The following is a 24,685-nucleotide window of genomic DNA, read 5'->3' on the forward strand; positions in this document are numbered from 1 at the left end:
ATCTAAATGTTCAACTATAAATCTAAATTTTAAATATAAATCTAAATGTTCAATGATAAATCTAAATGTTCAAAGATAAATCTAAATGTTAAATATAAATCTAAATGTTAAATATGAATCTAAATGTTCAGCAATAAATCTAAATGTTCAAAGATAAATCTAAATGTTAAATATAAATCTAAATGTTAAATATAAATCTAAATGTTCAGCAATAAATCTAAATGTTCAATGATAAATCTAAATGTTAAATATAAATCTAATTGTTAAATATAAATCTAAATGTTCCACGATAAATCTAAATGTTAAATATAAATATAATTATATTAAATACAAATATAACTGTTAAATATAAATATGAATTTTAAATGTTAAATATAAATGTTAAATGTTGCTCTGGGATCCTAAATATTTAGCTGATATGCAAATTCACACTGCCACATATCAGCCAAATATTTAGGATCGCGGAGCAACATTTAACATTTAGATTTTACATTTATATTTATATTTAATATTAAGATTTAGATTTAACATTTAGATTTATATTTAGCATTTGGATTTAACAATGATTTTAACTTAATATATTTTACACAACAAAATTAAATGTGAAGATCACAAATATTCCTCTAAATGTGATAAAAAAGTGACTTTTAAAAATTCATTCTACATTTTTAAGACGTTTATGAGTTAATTGTGAAGAATTTTGGCAGTTATTTTCAGTGTGCACAACTTTAGAAACGACGCCCCATACTTAAAGGGGTTAATAAAGAAAGTTAATAGTTGTGATATTTTAAATAAGACTCAATGATTTCTCGGTGACGTTTTTGTTGATTGAAGTGAAATAAAAGTGCTAAAAAAGGCAGAAACTGTAGTGGCAATATAAACTCAATTTTGTGTGACCTTATACTAACGTTATGGACATTCTGTTTTTGGAAGTTCATGGAAGATAATTACATTTTTTATGCACAGAAGAAGTTTATCTGACATCTGTCACGCCACCAGCTAAATGGGGCAGCTTTCATCAAGGTGGAGAGATCTGATTCAGCTGCAAGATTTGGGACAGACTCCCCCCATTCTCGTAGAACTTAATGTAACCATAACTACAGGACACACAAGTAATAAGCATTAGGATATGCATAAACTGCTGATTTTGTTAGTAGTGTACTTATAAATAGAATGCTATAAACAATTAAAAAAATCATGTTCTCAAAGACTTGGAAGGGGTTAAAAAGATCCTGGATGTATTGTAAACACTTTGATTTTAACATTATTGATTGTTTTGTTTAATAACTTTGGTAAAAGCAGTTTATGTCGATGCAGGTTACAACATGGAACTGTAATTTACACAGTGTTTGTTGTGATGAAAGATAAAACAGTGTTACATTGGTCAGTTAGCCAGCATCTGTGTAGACTCACTGATGGAGGGTCTAACAGCCCACACTCGCACCACACAGAGGTTTTGAACAGCACTCAATATGATGGACCGTTCATGAGAGCGTGCAAAAAGAAGGAAAGTGTGTAGGGGGCAGTTCTGGAAAGGCCCTCTGCAATCTTTCCCTTTTTATCAAAAGTTCTATTGCAACATCATTGCAGCAACACAATAAATATGAGAGGACACAGAGGACACAATTTGGGACATTTTAAACCTAAATCTTTCATCTGCCATCATTACCCTTCAACCGTGTCACTGAAAAATAAAATACCTTGCCTAAATAAGTGAACAATCATCATGATCATATGTACATATACAAATCAATTTAGGGATAGATGTGTAGAGACATAAATGTTCCTGTATACAAAATTAAGTTTGTTTTATGGGTCTCTGACTACAAAATAATTAGAGAGAACACAGAGATCTTTTGAAGTCTTTTTGTTTTATTGATCCATGTGGAGTGTTTGGTTTGACTTAAACGCAGCGCCACAAATCACACAACCGTGTCCCCAGTTCTTTGCAGACATACAGACATATAAAAAAGGATGGTGTTTCTATACTGCCATTAACCCCTGAGTATGTACTGACTGAGGCCACTTGAGATCTGTGTCCTTAGACACTTGGTGAAGGATAAATGTCACAGGATTTTAGAAAAGGGTGCAGAGAACATTCTTACAGAATAGTACTCTGACGTGTACAGGAATGCATCACTTGTTGTGGCAGGAATTTCATTTATACTTGGACGGTTACAAAATTAACTTTGGGATTGAGATACAGAACTGAAGTCTTGTCACACTACGTGTTTAGAGACTATCAGACAGGATGTAGTTGGCTGCCATTGCAACGATGGGAGCTCCTGTTGGGACACCAGGGAAAGGACCACTGGATCCTGCGATGTCAACATGGGAGTATGGAAGAGGCGTGCCAGAATCCACACCATGCTGCATGGAAAATACAAGAAATGATTCAGGTTAGTTGCTGCAGTTCTTTATGATTACACTTTCCATACCTGTAGATGAATTACTTTTCTGACAATGTGTGAGCACCTTGTCCAGCCCTGAGGCCATGATGAGGAAGGCTGCAGGGGTCTGATGTCCTCGAGGGGTAGCAGAGGAAGGCAGGTTGTTAGACTGCAGAATATCCTCATATTCAGACTTGCCCTTATGGAACTCGTAGTCCTCTCTTCTGATTCTGGACACCTCGAACAAGTCGCCCAAATGCTCTCCGGCTGCACAAGAAAAGACCAAGACCATGTTCCATTTAGGGACAGGAGAAAAAAAGCTCTCTGAGGCACTCAACAAAAATGAAGCAACGGTTCTGGAAATGGATACATGGTACTGCTTAAATTGGGGGGATTCATTCCAAGACAGATGTGACACAGTGACAATTTCAAAAACATTAGCAGTGCAACGTCTTATACTTAGTGTGCAGCTTTGCTTTTTAGCCTGTGAGAAACAAATCCAATGCAATACCTCTGCTGTATTATTAAATATAACAACAATATTAAAAGTTCACACCTGAAGTGGTTACCGGTTCAAGTAACATTATTAGCTGCTTATGAGAAAAGAAAACAAATGGCCAATTTCTAGATTTGAACTAACAAAAGTTCTCTTCATTATTATCTTTAAAAAATTATACATTATTTTTTCTTCAAAGCTAGGGTTGGTAGTCACGGAAAATTAGCATGAATTTGAATGTAGCATTTCCTCAGGACTCCGGTTAAATAAGAAATAACACATTAGAAATAGTTTAACACAATCAGTCTACATTACACTATGATGCAATGAACCACAAGAACAATGATTGAGGACTGCAATCTATTTTGATTATTTAATCACAAAGTTTGGAATTAATTAAATTATTTTTTCTAATTGCCAAACAGCATTGATAGAGTTCAATTTGTAAAACATTAATTCCTTAAATTAATTAATTCCTTCTTTCCAAGAAAGAAACTCTCATCACCATTTTCTTTTCATTTGTTTTTCTCACCTTTCTGCCACTGAGCAGCATTGTTGTTACGATGGGCTGGTCCATTGTCCATGATGATCTACAAAACACAATACAAAACTGAGTAAGTACTGTCACAATAATTGTACATGTAATCACTAGAATCCCTCTGGAAGTAGCAGTAGATATATTTATTATAAATAGGGATAGACCGATTATCGACCGGGCCGATTATCGACCGGGCCAATTATCGGCTCCGATATTCGGCATTTTGACGCATATCGGCATCAGCCTTTTTATCAAATCCGACGGCCGATAAGAGATCAATTTAAAACTGGGTTATTTTGGCTCATTTCTCCTGCAGTTTCTCATTACAAGGGACAAGCTGAGCAGCATCCGTTGTGGCCCCTACAACTACTAGTGATTTAAAACTCATACAACCCCACTTCAAAAACACGGAAATATCCCCATAAAACAAAGATAAGGGAAAGATTAACATTTCAGTTATATTGAAATTTTGGAAAACTTTATTTACTGTAGAAAACTTTAGGGAGCCATTGATTTATTTAAGTTTTCATTTAACTGCAAGACATGCTGCTGAGCCTGGGAGCTCCCTGCACTTTTTGTTACAATTTTAAATCAAAGATGTCTATTGTCTAAGATAAAAAAAACCTTTAACATGTTGCAAATCTAAAAAGCTGTTTAATAAACATATGCTTAAAAGGTATTTAAACAAAGTTAAGTGTTGGAGTTTGTATAATTCAAAATTTTGACAATATTTTCCCTTTTACTGCAAATGAATATCGGCTCCAAATATCGGTTACCGGCCTCCTTGACTACTAATAATCGGTATCGGCCCTGAAACAACCATATCGGTCTATCTCTAATTATAAATGTATAAATTCAGCTGTACGTACGGAGTAGTTGGGTCCCATGGCTCTGATGGCGTGACCGGTCAGAGTAGCAATGGTGTACAGCTCGGGGGAAGTCTCATTTACGGCCTGCAGGCACAGATAACATGATCCAAACGAGAAGTGATAGAGGTGTAGAAAATAATCGTAACAATCAGTTTCTGTATGTTTTCACCTTCTCCTTCATCTCACAGAGCAGGTCCACCATCACCATACGGCCCTCAGCGTCTGTGTTTCCCACTCTCACTCTGCGACCAGCGCGGGAAACCACCAGTTCATCAGCCACATAGCACTCTGAGAAAACACAAACACACAAGAATAAATGTGAATTTGTTCAGAAGAGTTACTGCAGCAGAAAATGAATAACTGATAAAAGTAATTTATTAAACCAACCTGCCCCGACACTGTTCCTCACCATGGCCATGGAGCCAATGACCTTCAGGTGTTTGGGCTTCAGCTTGGCTAAAATCTAATAAACAAGAAGGGGAGTTTGGAAGGGAAAGGGGTTAAAACTTGTCACAAGTTCTGAATATGAAGTCAAAGTCCTGAGGTGTGGACCTGCTGTACAAGCCCCTCTGAGGGCTTATAATCCAGATAAGGGAGGCAGGGCTCACCTGGAAGAAGCCAGCAACAGCGGCAGCTCCACACTTGTCCCTGTGCATCCCGGCCATGAAACCACCAGCCTTGATGTCTGCTCCACCGGTGTCGTAGGTGATGCCCTGGAGATATCACAGAAGAACCATAGCATGTAAGAAGTCAGCTTCTATCATACAGAGACCAAACATTCCTTTCTGAAATCTCATCCCATTCACTCAAAAAGTGTCTGCAAAGATTATTTTTCTGCCATTCTTTTGTCAGCTATATTATAAGATGCTTTATTCCAAGAAGACTGGTTTCTTGTGTACCAGCTGAGCTTATAGCTGGATGCATAGTAAAAAAAGAAAGATCAGTTTTCATTAACTGAACTCTTTTCAGAGTGCCACAGTGATTTTTTCTCACAACTACTCATACCTTTCAGAATCAGGTAGGTGTATTATTATATTCTGTATTTGGGTGTTTCAGTGAAACTATCCTCTCACCTTTCCGACCAACATGAGTGTCTTTGAGACCGGTCCTGCTCCACAGTACTGCAGCTTGATAACTCTGCCCTGGTGACGAGGCACGCCTGCATGAATAGAGAATGATGAATACATGTACAAACATATCTTATAAGGTTCTTGAAATTCTGTTACAAAGAAGTGTGAACAAAATATGTTTTCCTACAGTTGGCACAGCGGTTAACTGCAGCCAGACAGGGATACTCTCTCTCCAGGACTGCCAGGTCGCTCAACACTTCCACCTACAGGTAAAAAAACCCAAAACACTTTTCAACAGGGCAAGAGAAAGTGGTGTCAAGTGTTGTTGATGAACCAAACAACCACATCATCATCCTGGAGTGGGACTGAAATTGATTCTACACAGATTCAGTTTTTGAATCACACGCAGTTTAATAGTTGATGTTAAAAAGCAGTGGTTTGTGTGATTCTTATTGCAAACATGAAACTTTACTCCTCACTACCTGCACAGGGCTGTCCTTAAAGAGTTCCTGGACGTACTCGGCAGCACGAGGAGCAGCCATACGCTCAGGATCAGAGCCACCGATATCACGGTATGCCACTCTGATGAGGAGAAACAGGACAGGCGATGAGCAGGTTGAACAACACAGAATGAAAAATGAAAAAAATCTCAGCTGTGAGTGACGTGTGATGTATGTGACCCACCTCCCGCTCTCCATAGCGTCAGCCAGCTCCACCAGTCTCCTCCCCTCTGACTCCTGAGGAGCCCACAGACCCAGAACACACACCTTGTAGTCGGATGGTTTGACGTTTGCCTCCCTCACTTCCAGTGGCTTTTAGGAAGATACAATTATGACAGGTGAGCTTATGAGGTTATCATACTGTCTACTGTTGTATAATATATATATATATATATATATATATATATATATATATATATATATATATATATATATATATATTATACATCTGTTTAAACAGTGTGTTAGCCAAGCAGTGCTACACATGATGAGTAAAAAGAGCTGATGTTTACAGTATTTAAAAAAGGTCCACTCCTTAGCTCTGCATAAATAGCAATGACTATTCTTACCATGTACAGAGCCTGAAGGGCCCCAAGTGCAGCCACAATGGTGCTGTTCTTATAATCTTTGTGTGGAGGGCAAACCAGCAGGGGGCGCTGCATGCCAGCTTTCAGAGCTCTGAAAAGACACACTGATGAGAAAGACAGCAAAGAAACCTGGAGGTAAACCAGAGACATGAAACACTACAGGCAAAGGAGAACACCCGCTCGTCAACTGACCGCTTGATGCCGTTGGCTGCAGCGTCACTGAAGCGCCTGACATCATCGTAGTCCCGATTTACTGGTCCGCAGGAGGCAAACACCAGGCGGTTGCCAGGAAGACCAGGGACCTTCAGGACCACCACTTCCTCCCCAAGACCACTGTCCACCTTGAGAGGGAGAGAGGTTTAGGAGAGTTACACCCCAGAGGGAAAAAGCACCACTAGAGAATGAGTTACAGTAGAAACATGGTGTGTGAGATTTTGTGTATCATACTATAAATAAGCGTCTCTATCTGAACCATTCATAAAAAATGACTGTAGTCTACTTATAACACTTCCCCTAATGTACAGATCCAAGGGTCACTCTAGAGATTTAAAGAATCATTCATGATATACCCAGTAATCTGACAGATGTTAAGAGGGGGTGTTGGGAGTCAAAGTGAAATTTGTTTTGCTGGGTTAAGTGGCTGCCAATGGAAGAATAGCAGATCTTACAGAGCTGTAGTCCTGCAGCGGAGCTTTCAGACTATCCAGCTCAGAGGGCAGCGTGTCATGGCTCTGGGTCACCAACACGATGCCATCAAAACTAAGAGGGAAAAAAAAGAAGACAGACAATTTCAGTAAATATCAGTCTGGTAAAATGCAAAAAAAAAAAAAAAAAAGCTGCAGACATGAAGACAGCAAAAAAGGAAGATGCACTTTTCTTTCATACTCACTTCTGGTTCCTGAGGTCGGCCGTCCATTCAACGGGCTGGACTCTGGACAGATAAGCACAGAAAGGAAACAAGAAGTTATTTCCTCTTTTATAAGCAATGGATCAGCATTTTCTGACAAGGTAATGCTAAGATATCTCAGACAGAGTGTACAATTAAGCCCTTATATCAGTTTTTATAATGCAGGTTAATGATAACAGAGTGGGTCAAAGTTTTAAAACATGCAAGACCTTTGAGACCTTCTTTTTTAAATCAATGTGACTGCTGATTTCTGGACTCATTGCAGAAATAAAACTTTATATCTTGTGTACTGTGCACTGGGAGCAATCCCCAAAGAACATGATGTCTCTGTACTACACAACCATGTCTGGCCACATACACGCACAGAGTAAGAATGAAAGTGAAAAAATAAAAAAAAGGATGGGCCTTTTAAGTGGAAACTAAATCCAGAAAAGAGCAAACCCCTTCTGCAACATGAGAGAGTCAGATTTCATCCTAGGCGCCGTGAATAAAGAAACTAAAACACATTAAACATTATATTACTGGATACGTAGTTAAAGCTGCATCAAAATAACGGAAAATGTGAATTAAAATAAAAAGTAAAGATAGATCCTATGAAACAAAAGCCGCTCTGGGTCTCCTCCGCAGATCTATTTCATGCACAAAGCACACGCGGTGATGCAGCTGCACGGTAGAAGAAACGCAAAAATCAGATTGAACATAAAGCCGCCCTTAATCTCACCTGGTGCACATGTTTAGTCCTCTTCCTCCGGTGTCTTCAGGGTGAAAGAGACAGCTGACAGCCGGTGATCACGGATCCTTCCCTTCACGTCTCTCCGGTTGATCACATGACCCGTTAAGTTGAACCCGTGCTGCATTCGCTGGCTTCAAGTTGCTCGGAATTACGGCTATCCAACTCGTTACGTGCTCACCTTTTCTTCTAAATGAGTGCTTGTCCTTCTAAAATGTCGCTTTAAATGAAACTGCATGTCTTCAGTCAGATTTATGAAAATGTGTAGTAGGAACCTGGTTATTCTTAAAAGTGAAATTTCAATAAAACAAACAAAATTTGAGGTTTTGTAGGTAGTTGTGATAAATAAGCTAAAATTCCCACTGTGTTTAAATTCGCATTAATACGTTCACAGTAGGGAATTGTAGTTCCCACAACTGATTCATCAATGGCAAAATATTTTTAGAGATGAGTATATGAGCAATATATGGGCTGTTTTTCATGATATAAGAGCAGTGAGTTGTTATATTCGATCATTTGCTTCCAATGAGCGTTTTATCTGCCGTTGACGTGGCCGACCTGAAGAACTACAAAACCTAACCGGAAGTAGTCAAAGTAGTATTTTGTCAGCTGCACAGAAGAGGTGAGTTTTAACTAGAGTCGGTACAAAGGGCAAGAAACACAGAACCCCGGTTATTCAGTAGCAGTCTACAGTGTCACATGTCCCTTAGAAATGAGCTTTTGTTTCAGGTAAAAGTCGAACTGCACAGCAACAGCTCGCGCTGCAGGTAGGCAGAAGTTACCCACTGCTGCAGGTAGGCAGAAGTTACCCACTGCTGCAGCTGTCCTCGTGACTTTCTTACCTTGGTTGTGATATAACCTACAGCTAAATTAATTAAGTGATAGCAGAGAATGATATGTGCAGGTTCAGGCAGACATGCTGACATAATCTGTATGCCCCTGCCCCATTTCACAGCTTCCTCTAGATAAACTAGTTTGGGTGTAGTTTTTCAAGCTGCACATTTTGTTCCTGCTGTTTGTCTGTGTTATAAGAGCTCCAAACATTAATTAAATGAGAGTAGTTGACAGAAATGTGGGAATTTGCCAAAATTACTTTCCCACGTTTGCGTTTGCAATGTGTGCAAGTTTGCAGTGGCCTTTGCAAAGAGACAGCTCAAAGTGCTAGCCTACATAAAATAGAAGTACTAACACTCAAATGATATGCTTTAAAATGTATCAATCCATGTACAGAGCTGTAATCACTGATATTTGTGATAAGCAGATTACTGATTCATAAAGAAAAGAACCAAACTTTGTTTGAATACACTTCTTACAATGTGAGGATATGCTGCTTTGCTCTACTTAATACAATCCTGAATTTAAAACTTGTAATTTAAATGGATTAAACATATTAATGAAAGCTGCCTTTAGTTAGGTTCAAAGGAAACCTTCCACCAGACTAACAACAACCTTCATCAAACTTTTTGATTTGTGTGTAGGCTCCAGCTAATTTTTTTTATGCTGTATCTAAATATGTAAGGAGATCAAGGGTGGGGGTGACGAAAACGGGAACACAAAAATATTTTTTCTTCTTCAGGGAAAGAAATGTACTTTCATTTCCCTCTCCTCTCCTCATGACTCCTTTCCTTCTTAGATGAGACTTCTCCTCCGCTCCTCTTCCACCTTTAGGACTTTATTTTCTCAGAGGCCTTTGATAAACCCCCAGAGGCTTCGAGAACTGAGTGGTGCAGGGATGCGTCTGGTGCAGTTTCAACGCCGTGGAGATGTGGGAGGCATCAGGGTGGGAGTGGAGCTGGCTGAGGGGCTCGGTGTAGTGGATCTGAAGGCGTTTGACCCCTCGATGCCTGCGACCATGAGAGAGCTGCTGGAGCTGGGAGACGAGGGAATGCAGCATGCACAGAGGTATCAAACACATTGTTAAAGTCACTAATATTGTAACCAAATCTTTTTGGTGAACTTTGACTCTACAGTAGTTCTACACAATGATCCTCATCTGTTATTCATCCATTCATGTTAGGCATTCCTCAAATCATCACCTTTTCCCTCATCAAATGTCATCTCTTAAATTAACATCCTCCTTGATTAATCATTCTCATCTTCTCTACTGTATATATAATTCTCTTTAGTTGTCACCCTAAATCATCGCAACTCCTCAACTTAAAGTCCTGTGCTTGTTTTATTGTCTTCATAAATCATGTTCACTATAAAACAAGACATCTCACTCAGTCAGCGTCTTTATAAATCAGCAGTTTCTTCCTAAATGATCACTTTTAAAATCCTGTTCCTACATCAACATCCTAAATCAATCTCTTCCTTCCTTTTGATGAATTATCCTCTATATCATTAAAAACATCATCTCTCTGGATTACAGAAAGTTGTCTTTTTCTTCATCTCGTCTTTGTTCCAGTAACATTATTGTTGTTGTTGTTCTTGCTGACTCCTCTTCTTCCTCCTCCTCAGGGCTGTGTCGTCTGGTCAGTGTGTGTTGGAGCGCTCAGACATCCAGCTGCTATCCCCTGTTTTGGCTCCAGAGAAGGTGGTGTGTGTGGGTATGAATTACAGAGACCACTGTCTGGAGCAGAATGCCCCCATCCCTAAAGAGCCAATCGTTTTCAGCAAATTCCCCAGCGCCATCACTGGGCCGTTTGACGACATCCTGCTTCCTTCAGAGAGCCAGGTGAGAGCGAGCATGCAAACTGTATTTACATTGCTCTTTGTCAGTGCAGAAATTAGGTGCTTAAACCTTCAATCTGAAATTCTGAGGCTTGTCTCAATGGCTCTGGGGTGCACAAAGCTTATTTTAGAGTGGATATAGGGTCAATTTAATATACATCCTCCAATAACAGGTACCAAGTTGAGAAGGTAAAAGAAAAAAAGGTGTATTGTAAAGTCTGATACCTTCTGTCATGGCAGTAATGTAACAAAAGTACAGATGAATAAGTACCTGTGCATGAATGGTTTTGTACTAAATGGGTGTCATCGTATCCAAGAAAAGAAAGAATTAAGATGTAAAATGTGTGATTGTGTCTGCCATGTTTTTCAGATGTTTAAACACTAAATCTTATTTTTCAGAACAATACACTGATTTTAAATAGCTTTTTCAAGCTCACTTTGTTGTAGTTTATGAAAACCATCATCCTTTACTGGACAAGGACATTTTTCAATAGTGTAGTACATGCATAGACTGTATAAATATGGACGTAGTATCCGTGACATCACCCATCTGTTCCTGAGCGCTGATTTAAAGCCAATCGACGGCGGCAGCCCTATTGGAAATGCGGAACTCACCAGGCATAGTGTGACGTAAAGGGGCGGAGTTTGAGCCTCCTAGCCAACAGCTGTGTTCCTGTCCGGGAGTCAAGTCAGTCATGTCCTTATTTAGGCAAAAACTCGTAATCTTAATATCTTCTGAACCGTAGCGTTCTGAATCCCCCACCCCCCGTACAGTGTGTGCCGATAGAGAAATAAGCTACGTAGAGCCAAGCCGTTTTTTGAACCAGGCTGTAAACATGTTTATTAATGCTGCAAAGATCGTCTTTTTCCCATTCATGTGTATGTGGTTTCCGGTTATTCTGCAGCCAGCCTCAAACGGATTCTCGATGAATTGCAGTTTATAACACTTCTGCATGGGCTTCATAGTTTGAGACCGGAGGTTGCTGCTTGAGTGCATGTTAATTGAATGCCTCTCCCAGTGATAACAAAGTCAATACTTTCAGCCTGTTTGACATTTTGGTAACATTAACAACATCTGAAATAATCTAAGTCCTTTTCAAATATAGTATTGTTCAGTGAAGTGCATTTACAGCACACCAAAATGTGAAGTATTTCATAAAATGCCCAGTCTGCTTTGAGACTTATTGAAAATGTACTTTGAATGTGTATGTATGGACACCACTGTGGTGCTATTTGAGGCTGTGTTTGCGTCATCTGTTACTTACATCCGACTGCAGGAGGTGGATTGGGAGGTGGAGTTGGCATTTGTGATTGGACGAAAAGGAAAACACATCAAGGTGAGCGACACATCACCACCTCTGAAGGCTGCAACACTTTGATCCTCCTACAAAGTGTCAGCTCTGACTCCATATCCACCCCTCTCGCCGTTCAGGAGGAAGACGCTCTCTCTTATGTGGCTGGGTTCACTGTGGCCAATGACGTCAGTGCGCGGGACTGGCAGATGAAGCGCAACGGGAAGCAGTGGCTGCTGGGAAAAACGTTTGACAGCTTCTGTCCTCTTGGCCCTGCATTAGTGACCACTGATGCTGTGAAAGGTGAGAGGGGACAAGAAAGTACAGCAGCAAAAAAGTAACCTAATGCAGACACTTCCACACCGGCATGGAGACCCCCGTGGACTGCCAGGTGTAATCGCAGGAATTAATCTTCGTCCATTATGAGATGATGGGTGTCAGAGCTGTCATCACTTTTTTTAACAGTTTCTGATAACAAAATCTAAGAATCCACTGCAGATGCATCAGTGTCATTGTAGTGTATCGATGATTGCATCCTAACAGCCCACACCCACATTATGTAAAATACATCTGCATGTTTTTTTATTGTGATATCACATTGAGTATACTTCAGTCTAATCATGTATTCTATAGGCCCTTTTCCACTGCACAGTTCCAGCCCTACTCGACACGGCTCTACTCTACTCGGTTTGGGTACCTTTTCCACCAGCCCAAGTACCGACTCAAAGTGGGCGGGGTCGTCATAACACAGCTGCGCAAAACTGCGTTCACGTCATTTTGAATGCGACACAAACACAACAATTACAAACAATGGAGGACGGGGCAATGGTGTACTTTTTGTCGCAGGCATAAACTTTGCGTGCAGACATTGTACAGTACTGATGTCGTTTTTAAAAAATGGCAGGTTTGATTCCTGTGTTTGGCGTTGCACTCATGACTCTTGGGTGATGACATTCTCTGACCAATCAGTGGCCGGCAGTCCGTCGACGTCACCTTTTAGTATCGGCTCAGCTCACCTGGAACCAGAGCAGAGCAGGTACAAAAAACTGGTATCTGACACGAGATACCGTCCCCGTGGAAACTCAACACAAACCGAGTAGAGTCAAGTCAAGTCGAGTAGAGTAGGGTTAAGACGGGCCGGTAGAAAAGGGCCATAAGTCACAGTCTTGTATGTCAACATTGCTGTTGTTTATATCATCCCTTCCAGACCCTCACAACCTTGGCGTCCGCTGTCTGGTCAACGGAGACACAGTCCAGAGCAGCAACACGGATCAGATGATCTTTAAGACGGAGGCACTGGTGGCCTGGGTCTCAAAGTAGGTTCATTAAGTGCAATATTTCTGCTCATGGCGATGCTGCTTTTGCTCAACAGTGACACTTTGTGTTTCATTATAAAGTCAGGGCTTGTATATATTTTCGGCTTCAGTTACTTCAAAGTTTCCATTATAGAAATTCTGCAAATCAAAGTGTGTCAGACAGAATGGACAAAAGCAGTACTGTGTGAGAAGATGACCCTTGTTTAATATATACTCAAGAGGATATTACATGCTTCAGCTGAGACTTATCAACCACTCCAGGGTCTGGAACCTTTTTGCTCTGAGGTACCCAGACCAATTGGAGAATCCTGTGATCTGATTTGAGATTCTTAGACTTAAAAGAATCTCCGTTCCCTCGCCTTGCGATGACTATTATATTGCATGAGAAGTCCTCATGTTGTGCAGTCATTAGTGTTCAGGATCATTTTGTTGCTACTGTTCAGCAATGCTCTTTCAGATCTTGAATCTGTGTTTTGTTATTCCTCTCAGGTTTGTGACATTGACTCCAGGCGATGTGTTCCTGACAGGTACTCCTCCAGGAGTGGGAGTGTTCAAAAATCCACCCGTCTTCCTCAAGGTGACTGTTTATGTTTAACAGACAAATGAAAAGAAGTAGAGCTGGTCTGTGTCTGTAGCTTCAGAAAAACAGTTTACTTAACTGGATATAACGTGTGTATCACATGTCAGAGAGTTAAAGGAACTCTCTGTACTCTGTGACAGTATGTTCTCGTGCAACTTGCAGGTTGGAGACAGCACGGAATCAAGGTGTAGGAAAATGTTTTATAAAGTTTGATTCAACGGCATTCATGCATTAATACACCACAGTAGCTAGCTTCTTAATATATATGACTCTAAATGCCAGTTTTGTCAGTTAAAAAGACGAGAATGTTTATTCAACTGCATATTACAGACCTCAAGCTTTTAACTTCAAGTCTGTTAGAAGTCAAAGAGAGCAGGGACAGGACAGGGTTGGGAGAAAAAACGGCCACAGGTGACGTGAAGTAGAGGAGCAATGAGACACAACCAAGATATGAGTGAGACGTCCAGAGACGAGCAGATATAACATGGATTTGTTTGTGGCGCTGTCCTTGCCATGCTTTGTATCTTACTCTGTAAGGGGCTCAGTCTCTCCTCTAGTCCAGTCCAGTCCAGTCCAGTCCACTTATTTACTACATGATCTACTTCTCAAGATGCTTTAATCCACATGATCGGTAGATGAAACCCTTCAGAGGTTCACTGTAGTCCTAATTGATTGTAGTGATAGACATCTTATAACATGGATCTGTGTTTATCATGCAGATTACTTTGCCATTTTCTGTAAACAGAGACTTCAGTCCTTATATTTAACTGATAAATGGTAGCAGTGCAGAGGAATCATCATGCTCATGAATTAAGTTTTATTATGCTTTGTCACTTCAGTCCGTAATCATCCTCCATGCTGCATCTCAGGCAGCTCTCTGTGTGCGTCTGCATCGCTGTCTTTTTCTTTTGGAACATTTTTTTTTTAAGGAGGGTGAAAGTAAAGTGGTAGAGAGACAGGCAGAGGGAGAGAGTGGTGACAGTGTCCCAATACTGTGTTTTATAGGTGTTTGTGTCGTAAAAGTCATCCCCCTAACACTTTACATTGAGTGGAGACAGAGTGGGAGAACAGGAGTCCCCGATGTGATGAAATATGACCATGATGTGTTGTTGGAAAAAAAAAAAGAAGCTGTTTTGGTAGCATAACTGAAAACGACCACTCATCAATCAATCTTTATTTATACAGCGCCAAATCACAACAATACATTATCTCAAGACACTTGACAAACATCGCAGGTCGACCATACTCTGTTAAATTATTAACAAAGATCCAACATCAAGATAGGGTAAGACTCAGTCTGGTCTCATCTTAATCCACCATGAGCAGAGCACTTTGCAGCATTTATTAAGTTACAGCAGCAAGGACAAACTTCCTTTAACAGGCATAAACCTTGAGCAGAACCAGACTCATGTTAGACAGCCATCTGCCTCGACAGAGTTGGGGTTGAAGAGAGAGAGAGAGAGAGATGATAGTGGTGAGACGGATAGTAGTTGAGAAGTACCAGGAGCTGGTGGAGGACTGTTGGAGGAATGGGTGGAAGACTAGGTGCATGCCAGTGGAAGTGGGCAGTCGGGGATTTGCCAGTCAATCCCTGAGCAAGGCCTACAGTACACTGGGCATTACAGGAGCCAACCGGAGAAGAGCCATCAACAACAACGTGGAGGCAGCAGAAAAAGCATCCAGATGGCTCTGGTTAAGGAGGGAAGAGAAGTGGGGGCAGTAGAACGCCACTTGGACACAGGCCGGGGAATGAGCAGCCTCGGTCGGGTCGCCAGGAAGAGGGTGTCTGTTGCAAGACCCGAAACACCTGGTGATTCCAGGAAACACTGATGTGTCCAAGATTGTGCATCAGAAGATTGTTCTTAAATAGTTCTAGTCGCTGGCACGTCTGTAAGAATTTTTGCGCCCTATTATCTTGTAATAGCTTTAATTAATGGATAAAAAGAACCTGAAAGTTGAACTCTGATAGAAAGCAAGACACAGGTTCCATTTTATAAATGTTTAACAAATCCTTTGACTTGTTTCCTCACAGACAGGAGACATTGTGGAGTGCCAGATTGACCAGATAGGCTCCATAATCAACAAAGTGGTCTAAACTCAACCTGCTGAAAAAACAATCGCTGTAGGATGGCCGGCTACACTGCACTTCTGATCGACTGTTTCATAATATTCACTGAATGTTTTATGTTTTCGTTCTGGGCAAATGTGTGAAAAATGCTGCAAATGTATACAAACGTTTGTGTCATGATTAAAGTTGTCTTCGTGATACTGCTGTAATCAGGGGTTGACAAACATATGGTGTTTTTAATATGTAAAACAATGTAATTATGTGACTCAACATGAGGCGCTCGACCCCAGTTATTGAGTCATCACAGGCAGTAAAAATACCCTCTTATCAAGAGCGGCTTACTCACACGATACAGAGGGCACTGTGAACCTCCTCACCCTTTTTAAAATGAACCAAAAACAAGTGTTTCTAATTCTAATGTTTCAGATTCAGGGGGATATATTGTATAAAGAATGTTTACCTCAGAGGACCCAGACCGCCCCATCTTAAAATAAATCCAAAGTTCTCCGGAATGATAAGTATTTAATTAAACTGGTAATGTGCCATCATCAGAATTTGCCCCTTTCACTGCCTGGGAGAAAGTTCTTTATTAATCTGATGAATGTGTTTGCTTCATTGTTCTGTAAATCTCTAAAGGTTACAAACTTTTACATCGACAGAGACAACTTTAGAGAAATCATCAAGTATCTCTCCATTTAAATTCTTCTGTCGTATGATGAGGTGAACTGTTTGACCATTTAATGACTTACAATATCCTGCCGTGTGTGTGTCAGACTGCACACGGCATGGTGAGACGGGTTAATGGTCTTTCTGAAGGACACTTGGACATGCAAATAACAAGACCTACTATGACACATCAGCCAAATTTACATGATGGAATTTTTTCCACATGTAAAAACAGAATTAATGTCTTCGGTCAATCAGATACTTTATATTCAGAGAGATTGTTGGCATATGTTAATCTGAATCATGAAAAATCAAACCACTTCACCCCCCACCGACAGATTTCTCTTTACCCTTTGAGAAAACCTTTTTTTTTTTCTGCAAGATTATTGGGTTGTTGCATATTTTAAAAATAACATCAGTTTTAAAGCTGAAAGTAATTCACTTTAAAACGAATGTACAGCCATATTTGGACATATATGAAGATGATGCAGGAGTGTGTTGAAACTTTTTGAAAGGTGTTTATTCAAAGTACAATAATTTTGGAGGATATTGTTTGTGATGCGGTTGGAGTGAACTGTGTTAAAATAAAAGGTGTTGGAATAAAAGTCTACCCAAATATTGATGTAAACATAAGTGAAAAACGTCACATTCATTACTCTCCTCTTAAACAGTGAAGCTTTAGTAGGTTGGATTTATTACAAGACAGCTGTAATAGGCTGCATTGTTTTTAGTAAGATGGGATCAGAAGCTTTGTCCCATCAACATAACTTACAGATGTAGCATAGAAACAAGTTTATGACGTAATCTTTGTGTTAAATACACACAAACAGTTTTTACTGTTTATCTCTGACATGAAAAGTTGCAATAAGCTCTCAGTTCCTTTGTGCGGTGCGTTTAGGGGGAATGATGTAAATTAATACTTAAAATCAAAGATTGACGTTTGAGTAGTAGTCTAACATTTCCAGTTAACCTGCTTAAAATAAGTCTTCAGTATGTTTTCATGCTGTGTGGGAAGTGTGGAGTATTAGGATTTACAGTACACACTGTTGAACACAGGGTGGCAGTAGAGTTTCACGTTGAGAGAGAGCTGCTGTACTGCAGCTTTGCTTTGTGGTCTAACTTGGACCAAAAATGGCAACAGCCACTTAGAATCTTAGCTGCACAAACAGACTCTCTTTTAAACTTCAAAACATCAATAAAGTCCAGAAAAAAGCTCGACCAGGCATTGATTTCTCTCTGGGTCTCGGTGTCAGAGAGTTGCATGGACAGATTCTCCTGAGGTCTGAGTCAGCACTGGGAGATTTACATTCAGGAGCAGATCCATGAGCTGCTTGAAACAGATTAAATCTTGGAGGGTGAGCATAAAATAAACCGTGAAGCACATTAATCTGTGTCCAAGGAGCCGATTTGGTACAAGTATGTGTCCAGTTAATGAGGAGACAAGATGCTTTTTAATGTCAGTATAAACTTTTTGTAACTTTAACTTGTAAACTTTCTTATATAGACAAATAAGAAAAAGCATTCTCAAGCTGAACATTCATATTACAAACATACTTATTGGTTTACATGACAACATAAACATGGTCGAAACACAAACTGCACGAGGCAGAATCCCAGCACTGATTACAGTGGCTTCATAACCCTCGACTCCTGTGGCTTTATGCTAATGCTATCTCCAAAGATAAACTTAAAATCAATGTCTCATCACTGAAAAATCAAAATGCAATTAACCTAAAGGCATGAGCGTCTACAGCTCAGCATGCCACTTTTTTAACAGCGAACACAAGCCTCAGTGACGCGAACAAAGGATGAGGTCAGACTCTGCAATAAAACAAAGCCGAGTCCTCCAGTCATGCTGCTCGGCTAAACACATTAATTGTAGAGGTACTGGGAGATGAAGCGGTGCAGTCTCTGCCTGTTTTCTGACAACTGGAACAAAGGAGTGATACCGAGGAAGACACCCCCTTCCTGACGCTCCTCCAAAAGGACCTGACGTAAACATAAACACAGTCCTGTCAGGAGGCTTGCGACAACAATTCTCTTTATTCAGTAACCTTCCTTTGAGCATGGTGAGCAGAGCTTTTCTTGGCATAAGTGGCTGTTTTCTGTGCAAGGCCAAAAAACACACACTGATGAAATAATAGATAATAACAAAACCTTTCAAAACAAGAACATTTCAAGTATGAAAAACAAAAAAGCTTAAGATGTCTCATAACTCTGAACCTGCAGCAAGGTCTGACATAATGAGGCAAACTGAGGCAGCACAACTTCTGACTTTAGTGTCCACTAATTTCACAGTTAGATGAACACTAACAGCAAATTTCCGCTTTGTTTTGACCTGCAGATCCTGAGTATCAATCGTCTTGACACTAGAGAGTTTAATAAGCTGTCAAATCCTAAAGACAAGCCTGATAATGACCATTTCAGACTAATAACCTTGATAAGAGAGCTAATAATTTCCTCATGAGGTCTTTGCTGATTTATAGGTCAATGATGCTCTATTTTTAAAAGGCAGCGATTCCCAACCCACAAACTGATGAGGAGACTGATGGTTGCAGACACTGTCTGCTTTAGCAAGTCGAAAGGCAGAGTGGTAAAATGTAAGAGCAGGAAATTGTGCCCAAACACTGATTTATGATATTACAGATGAAATGGACAACATTAGAGTGAAGGGTGCGCCCCCATTTCCTCCTCTCACTGTCTAGAACATTTGTTTCTCTTCCGTTCTTAGAAATTAGTTTTCAAACATGATGACTTGTCTCTCTTTCCATCCTGTTTTTTACAGTTTGTCTTCATAAAGTCCTGTCAAAGTTTCTGCTTCAGTCCTTTTGGACTGGTTAAATGAGCCTGAGTACAACATTTTCCATCAAGTCACCACAGATCTTAAAAGAAGATACAAGTCCCAGAGGAGACTTGAAAAAGAAGTCTTCTTATAATCCTTTTTTTTTTGTTAATGATCATAATCTTGCAAAGAACTTCAAAACACAAGCATTATGAACAACAACAAAAAAATCAGTTTGAAAAATAGGATATGTTGTTAGAATGTTTGCTTCTGTTACACTTTATTCCAAAGATAATTATCTTAACTCTAAGTTCAAGCTTTTCAGCAACATTTATTGCGAACAGTTGCATAAAATCCACTGCACGATGAACGGAGCTTCACTGAGTGGCAATCTGATGAATCCAGGTTTGGGAAAAACTTGGAATAACACCTACCATGATGCATTGTGCATGATGTAAAGCAAGGTGATGGAGGAATAATTCTATGAGGTTGTTTTTACAGTTCGGACAAAGGCCTTCAACTTCAGTCAATGGTCTTTCTTAAACTACAAGATACAAAGCTTGTTATCCAGTTAGGAGCGACTAACTGAGTTGGACAGTTGAAGGTCACCAGTGTGCCTTTTCGTCAATCATTATTTGATTGCAGTGCTTGGACAGCCCGGCCACCAGACCACTGGGTGTCTATGTCTGGCTGTGCTTGTACGTGAGTGTGCCCTGTAGGGGGTCATCAGTGTCATAAACTGCACCTGCAGGGTGCAACCAAGTCTGGTTGCACCCTGCCTGTAAAGATCTTCCAGACCTCTCATTCACTCTCTCTCTCTCTGGATCTCTATGATGTTGAGTACCCATCTCCAAGGCAGCCCTCACAATGACTGATCTGTCATTGACACACATCCACACATGCTCTACACTGCTGATCAACACATGGTGCTTGTTTATTTTGTAGTCTTAGTCAAATAAATGACTCTCATAGCGTATGCTAGCTTTTGCCGCCTCCTGCTCTGTCACAGTCTTTGGGTCGGGTTGTAAATGGTAAATTGACTTGTACTTATATAGCGCTTTTTTAGTCTTTCTAACCACTGAAAGCTCTTCAACACTACTCGTCACCCATTCATACCCATTCACTCACTGCTGGTAGAAGCTGCTAATGTAAGGGACCATGTTAGCTAATCTCATTCGTTCACATTCACACACCTCTGAACGACAGAGGGAGCAATTCGGGTTCAGTGTCTTGCTCAAGGACCTCCGCCAACCTTCTGATTGATAGAAGACCGACTCTACCCACTGAGCCACAGCCGCCCCGTTGTGACAACTGTATTACAGCGATTGTGTTTTGGGCTCTGGGGTGCTGCCTAAACATGGGAGAGCTTCACGCTATACAACACTACAATGTCCCTGAACTCATCCTGAGGACTGAAGCTGCTGCTCAGTTTCATATTTACAGTGGTGGAAAATGCAGGTACCTAGGTGAAGGTCTCACTGATCCTGCACAGCAGTTACATTTGTGTTTGAATAATGTAACATAATGCTATGTCTTAAGGCAGGTAGGACAGTGATTCTGTATTTTTGAAGACCAAAATGTAAAATGTAAATCACTTTGGCCTGATTAAACGGTTAAGAAGTTTTGCTTCAGCCACACTCCCAAATTTTTAATTTAAAACCACTGGTGTCCTTGGTCCAGTGAGTTCTCTTTAAAGATTGACATTTCTGCCTCAATCATGATTGGATATGGCTGGCTCAGTTTCTCTCTTTGCATCTAAATCAGGTTGGATTCCTGCTCACACAGAGCTGGGGGCTCAAAGTAATTGTTGAAAAACGTTGCCGGCAGGTTGCCGCTTATGAGTGATTTGGGGATTTCGGTTTGGATCCAGTCTGACCCGGGAACAGATTTGTGTTAAAGCTGAACTTTTTGGGAGTTGGACTGCATCAAACTTTCAATCCTGAGACAAGCTCCAATTCTCCGTAGACAGACAGATTTAGAAAGACACATACACACACATAAAGGCTGTCACTCACCCCCAGGTCTATTAGCGTTCTAACTGCAGTGTGTGCAGCCTCCTCTGAGCAGCTCTCTGTGAGATACGGCACAAAGGCACACATGAATCAAATGAACAGACAGATATCCAATATAGAAAACCAGGTCGGGGATAACAGAACAAAGCCAGTACTGGTGGGATTGACAGACTTTTTTTGACTGTGTATTATTGAAGGCGGTCGTTTGGGTAGTTTTGATTGTCTTATGTGTTTTTAAGGAGAGAGGAGCATGTGATGCAAGTGGCTGAGCTGCTCTGTGTTTCTTCTGACTTGTTACAACACGAGCTGAATCAGTGGGACAAGGGAAAGTGACAAGCTTTCAAGTTTTTATAGTGAAAGAAAATCTGTGTGTGTGTGTGTATGTGTGTGTGCGTGTGTGTGTTTTTGTGTGTGTGGGAAGGTTGAGCTCACCGTAGTTCTGCCTCTTCTTATTTGCTGTGTCAAACAGATAGGCGTGCACCTGAGCCACATACTCTGCTTCTGCAGCGAGGAAGACATGAATCTAGAATTATTAATGCACCCAAAGCAAAGTGAGGACCGTCTGCTGAGATAGTATATGGAGTTTTCATGGTTCAGTGACATGCTAGCATAGTGTATATTTATGATGGGCGAGCGGAGCAGTAGGTCACCACAAATGGCTTTATGTGAATCATAAATATCGATGAAATGTAGAACATCATCAGCATTCATTTTGATTCATTGTGGCATGCATGGCTGAGCTGGTTCTTTGCTTTTAAAATGAAATGTTGTGCGAAGCTCGTCTCTTTTTCTGTATCAAGTAAAATGGTGATCATGTAAAAGAATGCATTACAGGAGGTCGGATCTAATTTCCAGCTCCACATTTTTATTCAGTGGACTTCTCTCAGGTACTTTAACATTGATGTACAGTTTTACTGGTCCTTAATGCAGCCTCTCAGTTCAAGTCCTCTCAAGGTCCCCAGAAAGCACACTTTCTTCTGAATGACTCAAAGTAATGACTCACCCTCTTGCAAGGTTGAAAGTTACAAAGCTACAACTTCAAAAACTATCAAAAACCTGTAAAAAGGGCAACTTTAAGTAGCAGATATATCCCAGCAGAACCTTGTTGTTAGAAAAAAATGACATGTTTTCTAGATAATAGTTGTGTATGAGCAAAGTGCAGTTAAAAAGTAGTCATTTGATGTAACTCCAGTTCTGACAGATGCCAAATGACAGTGTGAAATCTTCCTGCCTCGTTGGTTATTTGTAAACATTGGCTCAATCCTGATCTCCACACTCATCAACACAGTCATGTTCCTGTTTTTTATTACAATGTCAAAATATCTCCATCAGTTAAAGCTGGGGTTGGTAGTCAGATTTAGATACACTTTTTGTCATACTGGTTAAAATGATCTTTATGTCCTGATGGCAATCAATACACAATGTGTTCTTAAAAAAGAGCGAAAAAAGCCGCTATCTAAAGCCGGAGTAAACCTGGGAAAACACCAACCAATCACCGCCTTTAGGGTCCAAAATGGTAAACCAATCAAATCATGTCCTGCCCGCCTCCTGCGTGTACATTTCCCCGGCGTGCACTCTAAGTCCCCATCCCCTGACTCTACTGACTGCCCCTCTCACTCGACCTCGGACCTGTCCCCTCTGACCCGATGAGGTGCTTTGCTCAGGACTGTAGTTCGGATCAGAGTCTAAAAAGCTCTCGGCACGGGGGCTCTGACAAGCAAAAGAATTAATGACATTTACTAAGTCCTACAGAAAATGCAGATGTACTTTAGCGTCCATACGGACGCTGTAGGGATGACGAGCTGATTTGTGAAAATGTTGCCCTTTAATAACCGGTCACTGTCGGCCGTGATCACGCCAACCAACAAAGCAACAATCAATGTTTGAATGAATGAAGAACTTCTCCTCCTGTCTCTCATGTCTCTCCTCTCTCCTGCTCGCACACTACACCTCTCCTGATGCATTCATGAACCATCAACACTGTAGGAATTAAGAATATCTACACTGAACACGTTTAACAAACAGTAGAGTTGTTACAGTATTATATGCATTATAACTTTTCTCCTGATATCGTGTCACCAGTACAACTGGATAATGCTAGCATGACAATTGTGGGTACTAACAGCAGCCATGTTTGTTTGTGTTTTTAACTTTCACTATGATAATGTTTTGGTGAGGACCGGTTTTGAATCAGTCACGATCACATGGTGATCATATATCAGTGGCGCTTGTGCATGTGAGCGGGGGCGTCGTACTGCAGGAGCTCCGGGGGGAGGGGGGGAGGGGTTAGACGGAGTCCTGAAGACATGCTACATTCAAATTCATACTAGTTTTCCGAGACTACGAACCCTAGCTTTAAGTAACAAAGTAAAATCTAAAGCCATGCTGCTGAAAAGTCGCCAACTACCAGGGTCGCTCTTTAAAAAGAAACGCCTGTCGATCTCTTCTTCTATGCAAGTGAGCGCTCTGATCTCAAATCATGTGGACTTTCCATGAGGCCACTTTCCTGCAGGACTTACCCAGAGTTCATTGCGACTTTGTTGATGTAAAGGACTTGATTGATAGTATTCAATGAAATCTGAATTTATATCCTAAATGTAAACACAGTAAGCATGATTTGATGGGAAAACCGTAAATAAGTCAATCACACTGGTGGTCGTTGAATCCATGTGCATTTCAGTGTGAAAGGCTTTTGTTTTAGAATAAACAGCAGTTCAGAGCCTTAGGCTTTCTGCAAACAGAGCTTCCTATAATGTATGTTTACTTCAATATTTGTTTGCCACTATTAATATGAAGATCCAACACTGTCACATTAACATGACAAAAGACAGGGTGTTGCCACGTAATCACAAATATGAATACTGTCCCCTTAAACAAACAATACACATACCTGGCAGAGGTGTGTGCAAAAGATCCAGCCCGCTGATGGTCCAGCACAGCGCCCTCAAATGACCAGCTAGCATACTGCAGAGGAAGAAGAGCATCTCCGGACACTGACTTGGCTGGCTTATCTAGAAAAGTGAACAGAGAGCAGAGAGGTCAGGCCAAATAATGAGCAGTACAGGAGAGAGCGAGGAAGAAAGAGCATTTTCCACCACAATGAGCACACGCTGAGAAGTGACTGTAAGTTGGACTGTTGGTCACAGAAAGGATTACTGCTGCAGAATGCAGAGGGAAAATACAAAATAATAAAAAAAAGTTCAGAGAAC

The 24,685-nt window shown here is 40.6% G+C and overlaps 3 protein-coding genes across 12 annotated transcripts in view; 1 reads left to right on the plus strand and 2 right to left on the minus strand.

Moving 5' to 3' along the window:
• Nucleotides 1-1,852: 1,852 nt before the first annotated feature.
• zgc:152830 (uncharacterized protein LOC767682 homolog) lies at nucleotides 1,853-8,205 on the minus strand. Its single transcript, XM_034691790.1, has 16 exons — nucleotides 8,079-8,205; nucleotides 7,340-7,381; nucleotides 7,119-7,209; nucleotides 6,643-6,791; nucleotides 6,433-6,541; nucleotides 6,048-6,175; nucleotides 5,846-5,945; nucleotides 5,551-5,626; nucleotides 5,367-5,452; nucleotides 4,902-5,006; nucleotides 4,681-4,756; nucleotides 4,463-4,581; nucleotides 4,294-4,377; nucleotides 3,419-3,476; nucleotides 2,476-2,657; nucleotides 1,853-2,370 (listed from the first exon to the last, which is right to left on the minus strand). Exons 1-16 carry the CDS (start codon nucleotides 8,087-8,089, stop codon nucleotides 2,233-2,235), a joined length of 1,554 nt encoding a protein of 517 aa, XP_034547681.1. The 5' UTR covers nucleotides 8,090-8,205; the 3' UTR covers nucleotides 1,853-2,232.
• A 285-nt stretch (nucleotides 8,206-8,490) lies between these two features.
• fahd2a (fumarylacetoacetate hydrolase domain containing 2A) lies at nucleotides 8,491-17,287 on the plus strand. Of its 5 annotated transcripts, none has more exons than XM_034691793.1 (8): nucleotides 8,491-8,709; nucleotides 9,721-9,989; nucleotides 10,548-10,764; nucleotides 12,038-12,097; nucleotides 12,193-12,355; nucleotides 13,260-13,368; nucleotides 13,858-13,945; nucleotides 15,981-17,287. In XM_034691793.1, exons 2-8 carry the CDS (start codon nucleotides 9,721-9,723, stop codon nucleotides 16,041-16,043), a joined length of 969 nt encoding a protein of 322 aa, XP_034547684.1. In that variant the 5' UTR covers nucleotides 8,491-8,709; the 3' UTR covers nucleotides 16,044-17,287. The 5 variants fall into 5 exon arrangements, with proteins under 5 accessions (XP_034547684.1, XP_034547686.1, XP_034547682.1 ...); XM_034691795.1 differs by having other exon boundaries at nucleotides 8,492-8,709; nucleotides 9,756-9,989; XM_034691791.1 differs by lacking the exon at nucleotides 8,491-8,709 and adding an exon at nucleotides 8,716-8,854 and having other exon boundaries at nucleotides 9,756-9,989.
• Nucleotides 16,524-24,685, minus strand: part of gpat2 (glycerol-3-phosphate acyltransferase 2, mitochondrial) — a 167,823-nt gene continuing 159,661 nt past the window's right edge. For 3 of the 6 annotated variants that reach the window (XM_034691787.1, XM_034691788.1, XM_034691789.1), the window contains exons 22-25: nucleotides 24,367-24,487; nucleotides 21,909-21,977; nucleotides 21,480-21,535; nucleotides 16,524-18,671 (exon numbers count right to left, since the gene is read on the minus strand). In XM_034691787.1, coding sequence (XP_034547678.1) covers nucleotides 18,555-18,671; nucleotides 21,480-21,535; nucleotides 21,909-21,977; nucleotides 24,367-24,487 — 363 coding nt within the window. In that variant the 3' untranslated portion in view covers nucleotides 16,524-18,554. The remainder of the gene's footprint in view (nucleotides 18,672-21,479; nucleotides 21,536-21,908; nucleotides 21,978-24,366; nucleotides 24,488-24,685) is intronic. The other 3 variants (XM_034691783.1, XM_034691785.1, XM_034691786.1) reach the window with 1 other exon arrangement.

The sequence above is a fragment of the Notolabrus celidotus genome, chromosome 9 (assembly GCF_009762535.1).
Source record: "Notolabrus celidotus isolate fNotCel1 chromosome 9, fNotCel1.pri, whole genome shotgun sequence".
Classification (NCBI taxonomy): Eukaryota; Metazoa; Chordata; class Actinopteri; order Labriformes; family Labridae; genus Notolabrus; species Notolabrus celidotus.

Coding starts and splice junctions, on each gene's coding strand:
- zgc:152830 (XM_034691790.1), bottom strand. Junction 5,007..5,366: donor CACTCATGTTGGTCGGAAAG/GTGAGAGGATAG, acceptor TGATATCTCCAG/GGCATCACCTACGACACCGG. Junction 2,658..3,418: donor TGCTGCTCAGTGGCAGAAAG/GTGAGAAAAACA, acceptor TTTCTTGTGCAG/CCGGAGAGCATTTGGGCGAC.
- fahd2a (XM_034691791.1), top strand. CDS start 8,787: ATGTCCCTTAGAAATGAGCTTTTGTTTCAGGTAAAAGTCGAACTGCAC. Junction 10,765..12,037: donor TGCTTCCTTCAGAGAGCCAG/GTGAGAGCGAGC, acceptor ATCCGACTGCAG/GAGGTGGATTGGGAGGTGGA. Junction 12,356..13,259: donor GACCACTGATGCTGTGAAAG/GTGAGAGGGGAC, acceptor CATCCCTTCCAG/ACCCTCACAACCTTGGCGTC.